A 14,082-nucleotide genomic window follows, 5' to 3' on the forward strand; every position below is an offset into this window, starting at 1 on the left:
GAGAGAGAGAGAGAGAGAGAGAGAGAGAGAGAGAGAGAGAGAGAGAGAGACCGTGGGGGGTGAGAATGGCTGTCTGGATCTGAGCGAAGGAGAGGGCAGGGGATTGAGGCAGAGCTCTCTCGTTGTCCACGCCCGCTCCTGCTCCCCGGCGCCCTTCACCATGGAATTGCGCCGAGTTGGGATGGACCTATGCAGCCACCAGGAACTGGCTGTCGGGCCCCGGGATTCGGCAGGTACTCGCGCTTGGATGGCGAGGTAGGATGGCCACACAGCGCGATTCCTGCTGTCCCCACGCAGCGGTCCCCCGGAGGTGCCTCTGACTCTGGAAGCGTGCAGGGGTGTGGGCGGAGGTCGCCCAGCCGCGCCTGCACCTTCGCCAGTCGTTTCGCCTCTACCACCTACTCGCACCTGCCGCTGCGCGGATACCATGTCTAAGGCGGCTGGAGGCTCAGCGCCAGCGGCGGAAAGTTGTCCCTCGGCTCCGGCCAGTGTGTCTACACCCACGGGCGTGGATGATCTATCTAAAGTGACGGACGAAGAGCTGCTGCAGTGGACCAAGGAGGAGCTGATCCGCAGCCTGCGGCGAGCGGAAGCCGAGAAGGTGAGCGCGATGCTGGACCACAGCAACCTCATTCGCGAGGTCAACCGCCGCCTGCAGCTGCATCTAGGCGAGATCCGAGGGCTCAAGGTGAGTATTGGGCCTGGCAAGAAGGCTGGGCTGGGCGTGGCAGGGATCTGGGAATAGCGGTGGGAGTAGGGTGGGAGAACCAAACTTTCGTCCCTCCATCAACAGGTGAGCTTCTCCCTTCTTCCAGGAGCACCCCTTGTTCCCATCTCCAGCCCTTAAAGTTTTCCAAACTTTGGAGGCCCTTTCTTTTCTTCTTATGGGGACTTGACTTCTGGCTTTCTCTGTTGCTTCTGAGACTAAGGGATTAGGAACCAAGGATGCCAGAAGTCAGAGAAGAGCAAGGTGAGCACAGGGGATCTTTAATGTCCCAAGGAACAAAGACGCTTCAGGAATTAGGTTACAGTACACGACAGGAGAAGACTAGAGAGGTTGCCAGCCCAGTGCTTCTTCACCTTTAGGGGTCGGGTGTAGCTGCTCGTGCACCACCACTAGCTTTCTGGTGAGCAGAGGGCAAAGAAAGGACACCACTGCTGAGAACAGGAGAGAAGCCTCGGGTACTACCCGAGGAGCCAGTGTGAGTGTGACTCAGTAAGCATGATTTCTGCCTTCAAGTCTAACACTAGCTCTTGTGATTTTCTTCCCTTACTAGGGTTGTCGTCACCCAGAACTGCTTTACTTACTTACCTGCTCTTTCTTCACTCTGAATTTCACATTAATTTTATTAAGCATGGGGTGGGGGCAAGTGTAGAAGGTTCTTAGTGATGCTTTGTCTTCTCCCAAATCCAGGAACTTTCTTTTTTCTTTGAAGAGCTCCAATGTGCCAGTCAGGCTGCAGCAGACCATCGGGAACGCCCTGACCTGATGCTGTGCACTGTAAACTTCCTTTGCTCACAGCTAGCCTGGAGCCTTCTGGTATTCCTTCCTCTCATTGTTCTGCTTTTGTTTATAGGAAGGCAGACACAAATGAAATAAAAGTGGGAACCCCAGGGACCAAATTCCCTCCAGGCACAAAATGTTCCAGTGTCTCTCTTTTTCCCCTTGGATTCTCAGTGAATAGGCACCATTCCTTAATTGCTCCAGTGCTCCAGCTCTGGAATTCTGAGGAATGTGAACGGACAGATGGACAGATGCTCCAGACTCGCCTATGTGTGAGCCCCAGCGGAGATGGCTCTCTCAGGTTCAAACTTGATGTCACACACTGCCTAGAGTGGGTGTAGAAATGACTATTCCCACAGTCACAATCTTTCTCGTTTTAATTTATTACTAATGAGTATTTATTAAGTAGCAGACTTCTTGGGGGAATGATAGGAAGGGTAGAATAGAAGGAATATGGTCTTGGAAGTAAATTTGAAGAATTCTCATTTATTAAGGTGGCCTTGTTTTATTGATTAATAAAATGTGAAAGGTAAAGTCTATTTCTTAAGGTGCTGTAAGAAGCTACAACAATGTAGAGAGGTTTGCTGCTGGCAACTTGTAGTTGCTGTCATCAGGAAAAAGCATGAAGTCGACCCATGTGCCTCCAGGAGCTGGGTTTCTTGGCAAGGCTGGGCAGTAGGACTTGCTTGTGTTGCTCCAGGTTAGTGTTCTTCCACAGTTTGAAATACAATGTGGCTTGCCAGAGTTTTTAATTAATTTCTAAAGATTTCACTCAGATGAAAAACTAATGTTAATAACTCAAGAAATCCTTGGAAGTTCTTTTAGACTGTATATGATATATGCAAGTCTAGGACAGGGCAGGGAAGAACAGCATAAATAGAACATTATCTGGTCATCTCTCCAGTAGCCTCATTTGGAAAAATAACTATCGAGACAGTTAAGAGCAAATTTTCTTCAAGTAGACAACTTGGAGGTCTGGATTCATGAGCCAATATTACAGGCCTTAGTGGGCTAACTCTTTATCAAGTTCAGAATTGATGGAAGTAGTCACTATGATGTTCATGCATGGCTTGGATTCCATGACTAGGCAAGGACATAAGGAAATGGCAGCACACAGACAAACAGAAAAGTTGGGATCAGGTGGTATGTGCTTAGTCTGATGGAGGAGTGGAGCCACAGCACCCGCAAGCTCAGTGTGCTTATTATACGTGTCTCAACAGGGACGCAGGACTATTGCATATATGTGAACAAGGAGGTGAGGTTGATTTTATATATATATATATATATATATATATATATATATATATATATATATGAACAAGGAGGAAGGTTTAGCTAATCTCCTATAGGCTGTGAACATCTGCTGAAGGGAGAAAGTGGTGACACACTGTCAATTTTGCCATCCTTCTGAACTTCACATGGGGAAGGCTTTGTCACTCCTGTGGGACTGTGGTATTAGTATCCTTGATATGTTACCATCATACATCACTCACTCCTTGCAGGTCCTTTTCTGTTGCAGACTCTGCCCATTTTTGCTGTAGACATAGTAGAGTCCAGGCTTGTTATCTATCCTAAGTGTAGTGTGGTTTGAAGAATCTTCTTCCAAGGCCAGTGTTCTCCCTTCCACTTATCAATTTAGATGGGAGTCTTCCTGGTTTCCATAGTGAGCCATGAATGTGCCTGACAAAATGAGTGATAGGAATACTTTGTAATTTTTATTTTAACTGAAAAAAAGTTATTCCATTTGGGGGGCCACTAAGGGCCCAGCACTCTTGAAGACTGTAAATGTTGGGTAATTGGAACCACAACACCTTTCTGTGACCTGATTTTTGAAATCATATCTAAATATTTTGAAGTGACAAGGTCGCAGTGCCAGTGTACACTTTGGTCAGCTTAGGAAAATGGTTGCCCCATCACCCCCACTCTTCTTATCTGTCCCGTGGTATATTATAATACTACATAAGTTTCTTTGAAGGCTAAATAGTACACAGACACAGTGAGGCCAAAGAGTTAAGAAGGCTTTCTCAAGGCCACACAGATGTGAAATGTCCAGAAACGGCTTATCAGATACTCTTTGACTTGTGTGTGGACACAGCCATGGAGGGAGAAGATGCTGGTTAGAGTGTTGGTTAGAGTGCTGTAAGGATCTAAGAACCATCTGTGAGTACTGCTGAGCCTGGAATTCTGGTGGGGATTGCTTGGAGGAACTGAGTAGCTACAAATTTGTTGCCCATATTATACTAATTTCACCACACTCTTTTTGTATATGTTAGTTTGATATTGCTGTGATAAAACACCATGACCATGGCAAAGCAGGACACTGAGAGCTCAGACCCCCAACTGCAAGCACAAAGCAGGAAATAGGGATAACAGGAAGTGGTGAGAGAGGTCTTTTGACTCTTAGAGCCCATCTCCAGTGACACACTTCTTCCAGAAAGGCTACACCTCCTAAATGTCTGCCAGATAGAATAGCAACAGCAACGGGAGACTTTGGAGACATGTCCAGATAGCTGAGCCTGTTAGGGGTGGTGATGTGTGGGGGCATAATCATTTGGACCACTGCATTCCTTAACCCCCAATGTATGCAGAAAAGAAAAGAATAACATGAAAACAATTCTTCCTGTACTGGAGATACAGCTCTTGGTTGAAATCTTGAGTAAGCTTAACGTTTAAAATGTACTTTAGGCACTTAGGGTAATATCTTGTGGCTTACGGAGATGTTAAAAGGACAGCTAGTGGTTTTTTTTTTGTTTTGTTTTGTTTTGTTTTTTGTTGTTGTTGTTGTTGTTGTTGTTTTGTTTTTTTAAAGAAAGTCTACATTTTGATGTGTCAGGTTTAAAGAAGATAGTTCACAAGATTACTAGTTTAATCTGGTTACTCCATCAGAGGTTGAAAAATTAGACTAACGTTGAAGACAAATAGCATTCCCCAAAACATTAATAATAGGAAGAAGGAGTGATGGGAGATGTGAATGGGCCCATGTTAGCTAGACTATTTGCTTTGGGATCTTGGAAAACTGTTCATTTCACTTCTTAAGGAAAACTGATGATAACACTTCTGTGCATTACAGTTCTAGATCAGCCATGAACAGTCATAGCATAGATGAATTCAAGTGTTTTCAGGTGGAAATTAATTCAAGTGAAGAACAATACAATTTGAAGTTCATCTCAAATGCCTAGATAGAGCTAAGTGTTGAATAATTTTTGAATCTTATCAAGATAGATTTTGTTTGGAAAAATTTTCTCTGAATATCCTAAACTTCTAATTTCCTCTAAAGTATCAATACCAAGGGCTACCCCTTCTACTGTCCACTCCAGCATAACAAAGTACTATCTAAAAAGAACATGGGATTCTTTCTCAGCAGCTATAGCCATAGCTTATTTGGGCAATAGGCTTAGAGCTTTAAAGAACTGAGATGACCATAAATGTATATGGTGTCCACTGTATGCATCATAGCATGATAAGTGTATTACATATGCAGAGACATCTGCTTCTTATATTGTCAGGGCTCTATATGAGAAATGAGATGAAGGTGATGTCTAGTGAATGCTCAAGTATGCCAAAGGCTTGTGTTGGATAGGAGAGTCATTTCATCCTGATAGTTATGGTTCTGGGGTAACACTTCTCAGAGAAATCTCTCATATTGTGTAACTTCACACCAGTAGGATATTTTCTACTTGGAATACATAGTCAGGTAAAAAAGGAGTTATTAATTTTCCCTGCCAATGGGAGGTACCTGAAGTGTTTCAGGACAGGCTCAAGATGCACAAAGTGTTTTTGAAGACCAGTCTGTCAAGGAGTGCTGACTGAGGTTAGTGAAAGGAGACAGAAGACAGAAGACAAGACAGTGGCTGAAGGTAGGAGGAAGAATCAGGTTTTCCCTAGCATTTTATACACGTTACTACTGTCCGATACTCCTTTACCAGAGTGAAAGTTGTAGGATGTTAGGTTCTAGCGTCTCGTGAATGTTCATGAACATTCCTAACATTTTCACTAGTGCCTAGCACATAGTCTATGGTTACTAGCTCTTTGTGATTGAACAAACGAGTCACTATTTATGCTACAGAAGAAGACAGAGACAGAATATTTGAATCTGGGTGGCACTTGAGAGATTTTTTTCACTGTATCCTAAGGGGAACAGGAAGTTACTAAAGCTTCATGGCAGGAGGAAAAAATAGAACATGAAGGCCCAAGTTTATAACACATGAAGGTCCAAGTTCATAACACATGAAGGCCATGTTCCGAAGATTTGTTTGGCTCAGAAATGGAAGGTGAGGGAGGAGATACTGGATGACCCTGTATTCTTATAAAGAGCAATAGGTGGAGGTGACATTTGCTAAGAGTGACACTTTGGGAGAGCAGTATTAGAATAGCCGTAGCTTTGGCTTATGTTAAAGGTGACTTGCCTGGGTTAATTTCCAGTGGCTATGGCCAGCGAGGGTAGAAAAAGATGCCCCTAATGGGGATCTGTGCTTTTTGCTAGGGGTTGAGGAAATGGGGTGGGTCATGCTTTGTTGTGTCTCCAGTCCAGTTCCTGTTTGTCAACTGGCTGCTCCCTAATTGCTGGCTGAGTGAAACTCCTTGAAGCCCAGGTTCTTCTGTGAAAAACTCTTAAATACTATTTCCTAAGCATTGGGATGGAAAACTGAATAAAATAACTGGTGGAGTATCCCATATGGAACATAACCAGTACTATAGTTTAATGTTATGTTTATCTTTAATTTTCATCTTTCTGTGGTCTCTTACCTGGCATGTAGTAGCTCTCAACCTTCCTAATGCTGCGACTCTTTAATACCATTCCTCATATTGTGGTGACCCCTCCCCTGCCATAAAGTCATTCTCTGTGCTTTCATAACTATAAATCCTAATGTGAATATTTTTCGAGAGAAAGATTTGGTAAAGGGTTCATAAACCATATGTGAGAACTACTGTACGGCTTATTCAGTACTGGGACTTTCCATATGGAAGGTCTAGACGAGATGCCACCTCTTCTGTCTGCCCGCCTTGAACTTCCATCTCTCTTTTCAGGATATTAACCAGAAACTCCAGGAAGACAACCAGGAACTGAGGGACCTATGCTGTTTCCTGGATGATGACCGACAGAAAGGCAAAAGGGTGTCCCGGGAGTGGCAAAGATTGGGTCGCTACACAGCTGGAGTGATGCACAAGGAAGTGGCCTTATACTTGCAGAAGCTGAAGGAGCTGGAGGTGAAGCAGGAGGAGGTAGTGAAGGAGAACATGGAACTTAAGGAACTCTGCATGCTGCTGGACGAGGAGAAGGGCGTAGGATGTGCCGGCAGCCGCTGCTCCATCGATAGCCAGGCCAGCCTGTGCCAGCTGGTTGCCTCCGCTACCCCCTATGTGCGAGATGTGGGTGATGGCAGCAGCACCTCCAGTACTGGCAGTACTGACAGTCCCGACCATCACAAACACCATGCCAGTGGGGGCAGCCCTGAACATTTACAGAAGTCCCGGAACGAGGGCAGCCCAGAGCACACCAAACACAGGAGCACTAGCCCTGAACATCTACACAAACCCAGGGCTTCTGGGACCCCAGATCACCCCAAATCACTGAAAGGACCCAGCCCTGAGCACCACAAGCCCTTGTGCAAAGGTAGCCCCGAGCAGCAGAGGCACCCACATCCAGGGAGCAGCCCAGAAGTGCTGCCCAAGCACGTGTTGAGTGGGAGCCCTGAACATTTCCAGAAGCATAGGCCAGGAGGCAGCCCAGAACACACCAGGCACAGTGGAGGGAGTCCTGAGCATCTTCAGAAACATGCCCTTGGTGGGAGCCTAGAGCACCTCCCCAGAGCCAGGGGAACAAGCCCAGAGCATCTCAAACAACATTACGGGGCCAGCCCTGATCACAAACATGCAAGTGGCAGTGGAGGCAGCGGCGGGGGCAGCAGGGAGGGTACCCTCCGGCGGCCTGCTCAAGAGGATTCATCATCCCATCACCGGAATGTCTATAGCGGCATGAATGGTGGGTCAGTATGTGCTGGAAGCTGCTTTGGCTTGGCAACTCAGTAGACCATTATGAATGCAGAGGGGATCTCCAGCAGTATTAGGAAAACGGAGGTTTGGCTAAGGGGCGGGTAGGTAGCAGACCTAACATTTGCCAGGAATAAAGATCATATATTTCGTCTCCCTTCTCCCCTTATTTATTTTATTTTATACAATTATCAGCCAGATGGAGCTTGGGTGTGAGGGGTTACAGAGGAAATGTGAACTGTTCATCTTGTGCTGCTGAGTTGCCAGGAGGAAAATCTATTCTTTATTGGATAAAAATAGATTCTTTAACTTGTCCTTGAACATTCTCTTAGCTGCATGCTGTTTCTTACCAGACATTGCTTGTGGTATGGTTTTCAGATGAATCCAGTGAATAGTTTATGTACAGGAAGAAGTGAATATTTTAATACAACAATGAAATTCCTGAACAGACTCCATAGTGTTTGTTTAAGTATCCGCCGTACATGTGCTTTTATCTTCATTTTTTTTTTTTTTTAATTTTCTGTTGGGTTGGGATTAAAGCATTAACTGTGACCTTTTTTATTTGTATTAAAATGCAGCAAATGATTCCTTCCATACTCAGATCCTATTACCCTTTCACCAAAGTCTCAGCCATATTATGAACCTGATGTACTTACATGGCAGGAGACATCTTTCTGGCTTAAATTTACCTGCTTAAAACGTGCACTGTCTAGAGTCTAGAAAGTAGAACATTCACTGTAATTGCTGAGGTGACATTATGTTAGAGATCTTAAACCACTTGGAAGAGGCTTAATTTTCTGCATCCTGGTTCTGAAGTCACTTAACTTGAAAAAAAAAAATCTTAAAGTAAAATAGCTCTACCAGCCACGCCCACCCTTGCTATCTAGTTCTTTTGCGTTATGTACGGCTGGGTTGGAGTGATCATGACTGACTTTTACCTGAGGTTTATCATTCTATCTGAAATCTGCTCCAGAGTCTGTGGACAGTCACCTTCAAGCAGGGATGGAGGTGGTTGCCAGTTTTTAGTGATGACACAAAAGGGTGAGTTTTCAATATTGTAGCTGGGAATTGATCATTGTAATCCTTCTCACTAGTTCTAAAATGGACTCTGGAAGTTTGCTGTCCAGTATTCCCTGCTCTGAGTGAAAAGGAAAAAAAGATTAAGCAGGCAGGGGAAATACCAGGCTGTTGCTTTCTTTGTTATGCACATTGAGAGGTGGCTGGAGGTGGCTGGGAGAAACCAGTTTCCTGTTGTGGTGCAGCTTTGGCCCCACATTCCCCACAAGAGCCCAAAGTCATTTAGAAAGACAGTTTGGCTGCAGCTGTCACAAGGGGCGGAGGGGTGATTGGTTATGATGCTTGTCTTCAACGGCCACAGTGGGCTAATGGAAAGGTAAAATTAATGCCTTTTCCATTTGTGATTAATCTTTAATGAGCTTAAGAAGTAACTGTAGTATTTTAAGGAAACTTTTCTTAAGCAAAAATGACTGAGATACAAAATGGTTCTTTAAACTACAGTTTATTATTTTATCTTATTGTGTTTAAAACATTACTATTTTTTATTTACAAATTATTATTGCATAAATGTATTAGGTAAACTGAGTATATTGGTTTGATATATATAGTGGCATGGTTAAATCAATCTATTTAGCATATCAATCATAGAGCTTACAAGTCATGTTGTGGAGAGGTATCTGAAGTTTGCTTTTTTTTTATTTTGAGATATATAGTATCTTGTTAATGCCTATAGTCATCCTTCTATGACTACCCCCTCTGTCCTTCTGTCTGTCTGCTCAGTGGTAGAATGTTTGTGTAGCAAGTGTAAAGTCCTGAGTTTGGCCTTTGGCTCTGAAAATAAATCAGTTGATCAAATATGCTTTTCTATTCTTACATTTTTGTGTATTGTCGGGCGGTGGTGGTGCATGCCTTTAATCCCAGCACTTGGGAGGCAGAGGCAGGCAAATTTCTGAATTCTTTCTGAGTTCGAGGACAGCCTGGTCTACTGAGTGAGTTCAAGGACAGCCTGGTCTACTGAGTGAGTTCAAGGACAGCCAGGGTTACACAGAGAAACTCTGTCTCAGAGGAAAAAAAAAGTTTTTATATTGTACTATGTTGTTTTCATTATGATTAACTTGATCTTCTGTTTATCATTGTTTTGGATATTCAAGGTCATTTATATATTCATTTTAATTTAAGAATTTTTAAAATCATTTATTTGAAAAATGATATTAGGATTCTGGTAAAGATTACATGGATTCTATAATCTATGGTTATGGGATATTCTTTACTTTATCTCTTTTATATTTACTTCATCATTTTTTATAGTTTTTAGTATACAGGTCCTTTACTTCCTTGATTTTTTTTTTTTTGTGTGTGTGTGTATGTGTGTGAGTATATGTGTGTGTGTGATATTGGTGGTGCATGCACATATGTGTTCATATATAAAGGTTAGAGGAAGAACATCAGGAGTCATGTGGTATCACTCCTCTTATTCCCCAGAGACAGATTCTGTTATTAAACCCACACCCTGAGCCCTCAGTGCCCAGCTTTCAGGCATATTCTGGGCTATGCCTGGCTTTTTATGTGGTTCCTGGGAATTATAACTACGGTCCTTATGCCTGCATTGCTAGTGGTCTTATCCACTAAGTCACCTCACCAGACCCTTCATTAAAGCTATATAGATCCTTTTGCTATTTTTTACCTAGTATAAATGGGGACACCCCCCCCCCCCCTTATTTTCTTGTTGAATAGCAGCTAGTATCTAACGGAATTGTTACTTATTTGGAGACTCTACATTTACATGTTTTAACTTTACCTAATTTGATTACAAGTTTTTGTTTTGTTTTGTAGATACTTTAGACATTTCTCTATAAAAATCATGTTGTTAGCAAACATAGGCAGTTTCACTTCTTCCTTTCCTATAAGGATGTGTTTGGTTTCTGTCTTGGCAAGAGCTGTCAGTCCTGCCATAAATATAGTGGTGGGAATGGGCATCTTAGAGGAGAACTTACCTTCTGAGGTTGAGGGTAATGTGAGCCATGGGTTTATCAAGCTGGTCTTTACTAGACTGAAGCTAATTTCTTCTCTAACCTGTTCACTTTCTTTTTATGAAAAGCTGTTGATTTCAAGGGTAGAGCTTCAGATAAATATGATGTTATACATGACTTACCATTACCTGGATGCAGGTAAACTTAGTTGGCCAAACAAATGAATTTTAAAATTTAGCAGTATAATTAAATCTAGCAGAAGGGTTATATGATTGAAAAATTTCATAGCTACTTCAGTTCTTGTCACCAAGTGTTTTTATTCCTAAGTAATGGCTCTTCTGCTAAGAGTTGATAGTCTCACCAGAGTGTAATTCTAGTACATGTGCATTGCATTTTTATTTCTGTAATTAATTGGAAACTCAAGTGGCTCAGTGAGATATTTACGGATCATCAACCTGTAAACTTGGCCATTGGTAACTTGTACTTATTCCTCCATCACAAATTAATTTTTTATATGGATGGTGAGACATACTTTTCCCTACTTTTAAACCCACACACAATTTGTTGTAATCACTGGTGTATGAACAGATAAGAACCAGCCAGGAAGTTAATCCTGAATTACAGATTGGCTGAGTCATTTCCAGAGCCACTCTGTTTGGGGCTGGTATGAAATATGAGTGCTGTAGATTAAGCTCTTGCATAATTTTGCATGAACAAAAAGCACATGAAAGCAAGTGGGAAGATGATTTGGACTGTGGCAGACTAAAACTGGTCAATTCTGTGCTGGCAGAGCGTTGTCTTCTCAGAGGATGTGTATCCCCACAACCACACCCACGCACACTAATGAAATCTCTCCCCAAACATGCCTATCTTAGCTGACTGTGTCTCAGCATCTTTAAATCCTCTCATATTTTCAGTCCTTGAACTTTATCTATTAGTTTCCTTTGGTTGTCAATCTTGATATAATCATCTTCATCTAGAAAGCAAAGGGAGATTTTTAGATACCTTACCCCTCTTTAAACTTCTAAGTTCTTATAATCATTCCTTATAGCTATTTGAAAAGCAACAAAATCAGCACACATAGGCACGTATCTTCCAGACTATCTGAAATCTTCATGCATGGACATACTTCCTTGTGTTTTTTCCTCTTTCTAGCTTATAGACAGCCAAGAGTTCTATTTTCAAGAAATGAAGTAGATTCAACATTCAATTCATTTCAACATTAAGGAATATTCCTATTTATTAAAATTGCTTATTGTACTCCAGATTTGTAATTACAGAAATCATGAGTAGTTATTTCTAGCTGTACATATATACACACAGAACCTCAAACATTGAAAAGATGGGTTTTATTTGCCTGATTCTATGGAAATGAGACATTGAGTTTACATTTCCTAGGTGGTGCACGTATCTCCCTTCTCAAATCTTGCTTGCAGATACCAGCTGGAGGGGCTTTATGACTCAGGTTCTTTTAGCAACAGCTTTTCTCTGTTGTTGATCTGAGACAGTGACAGTTTTCCCACTGAGTTAAGTACCCAGTGAGTCAAATAATTTTAGAAAACAGTTAAAAGTTTTTAATTTCAGAGGCACAAATATTTGGTTACCATAAAACAAGAAGGAAAGCACAGAGGGAAAACTAGCCTTTTTGGTATTCTTTTTTCTTTTGAAAGGAAGAGGAACATAGAATGATCTCGTTGTGTCCTTTGAGAACATTTCTTTTTTTTTTTTCTTTTTTCTTTTGTTGATTTTTATTTATTCTACTCTCATCCTGACTGCAGCTTCCCTTCCCTCTACTCCTCTTAGTTCCCTGTACCTCCCATGTCTTACAGGTTACACCCCCAGGGACATAAACTGAACACCACACAAGAAGATACAATGAGACCAGGCACAAACCCTCACATCAAGGCTGGGTGAGGTGACTCTTTAGAAGGGAAGGATTCCCAAGAACAGGCTAAAGAGCCAGAGACACCTCTTCTCCCACTGTCAGGAGGACCCCAAACCAACAACTATAATATATATACAGAGGGCCTATTGCAGCCTCATACAGGTTCCACAATTGCCTCTTCAGTCTCTGTGAACCCTATCCTGCCTACTTGATCCCGTTTGTCATTCTCTCTCAGTATCCTCAACTGCTCTGGTTCCCACAATTCTTCTTCTTTCTTTTGTGAGGTTTCCTGAGCTCTGAGGTGGGGGTGCCTAGGGACCTAATGGAGACCTCCAATCTAGGCTCTCTTTTTGCTTACTGTTTGGCTGTGGGTTTGTGCATCTGTTCCTATCAATTGCTGGAGGCAGCCTCTCTGATGATGACTGGGCTAGGCACTGATCTATATGTATAGCAGAACATCTTCATGATTTATTGATTTTTCTTGTTTTTGCTTTGACAGTTGTGTTTATCCTAGGTCTCTAAACTATCCAGCCTCCAATTTCTGGTTATCCGGTCAGTGTTCATCATAGAATCTCTCTCCTGACATAGGCCTCAAATTAGTCCAGCCATTGGTTGGCTACTCTGACAAGTTCTGTGCCACCATTGCTTCAGCACCATAGCAGGCATGGCAGGTTGTTCAAAGTTTTTGTGGCTGGGTTGATGTTTCATCCAGTTCTACCACTAGAAACCTTGCCTGGTTACAGAATATGACTGTATCGGGCTCTATAGCCTTCATTACTAAGAATCCTTGCTTGGGTCACCCTCATAGAATCTTGGGAGTTTTCACTACACTAGGCTTCCCCATTACCTCCAAGATATTCGCTAGCTCCAGTTGTCTCTCCCTATATAGTCTCCTCCCATTCCTTCTCCTCAACCCGATCCCTTCTATGCCCATACTCATCTGTCCCCAGTTCACCCACAAAATCTATTTGTTTCTTCTTTGCAGGGAGATCCATGTGCCCATGGTAGAGTCTCCATTGTTATTAAACTATCTCTGGGTCTGTTGACTGTAGCATGGTTATCCTTTAATTTATAGCTACTATCCAGTTATAAGGGAGCATATGCCATGGTTGTTTTTATGGGTCTAGGCTACCTCACTCAGGATGATTTGTTTTTCTTATTCCATTCATTTGACTTCAAATGTCATTGTTTTCAACTGAAAAATACTCCACTGTGTCTATGTACCACGTTTTCATTATTCATTCTTTGGTTGAGGAACATCTAGGTTATTTCTAGCTTGTGGCTACTATGCAAAAAGCTGCTCTAGACAAGGATGAGCATGTCTCCTTGGGATAGGATAGAATATCTTTTAGGTGTATGTCTAAGAGTGCTGTAACTGAATCTTGAGATAGATCAATTTGCAATTTTCTGAGGAAACCCATATTGATTTCTATGGTGACTGTAGAAATTTGCACTCTCACCAGTAATAGAAGATTGTTCCATTTGCTTCACATTAGTCATTAAGAAAAGTGTAAGATGGAATCTCAGAGTAGTTTCAGATTTGTATTTCTCTGATAGCTAAGGATGTTGAACTTTTAAGAAAAAAAAAAAACTGTTTCTCAGCTATATGAAGTTGCTCTATTGAGAATCCTCTGTTTAGATCTTTCCTTCATTTTTTTTTAATTTTCTTTATTTACATTTCAAATGCTATCCCGAAAGTTCCCTATACCCCCCCC

The 14,082-nt window shown here is 42.2% G+C and overlaps 1 protein-coding gene across 7 annotated transcripts in view; it reads left to right on the top strand.

The window, feature by feature from the left end:
* Positions 1 to 38: 38 nt before the first annotated feature.
* The window catches only part of Ccdc85a (coiled-coil domain containing 85A), a 194,032-nt gene continuing 179,988 nt past the window's right edge, over positions 39 to 14,082 (top strand). For all 7 annotated transcript variants that reach the window (XM_021210913.2, XM_021210914.2, XM_021210915.2 and 4 more), the window contains exons 1-2: positions 39 to 688; positions 6,533 to 7,487. In XM_021210913.2, coding sequence (XP_021066572.1) covers positions 428 to 688; positions 6,533 to 7,487 — 1,216 coding nt within the window. In that variant the 5' untranslated portion in view covers positions 39 to 427. The remainder of the gene's footprint in view (positions 689 to 6,532; positions 7,488 to 14,082) is intronic.

This window comes from Mus pahari, chromosome 13, assembly GCF_900095145.1.
Source record: "Mus pahari chromosome 13, PAHARI_EIJ_v1.1, whole genome shotgun sequence".
Classification (NCBI taxonomy): Eukaryota; Metazoa; Chordata; class Mammalia; order Rodentia; family Muridae; genus Mus; species Mus pahari.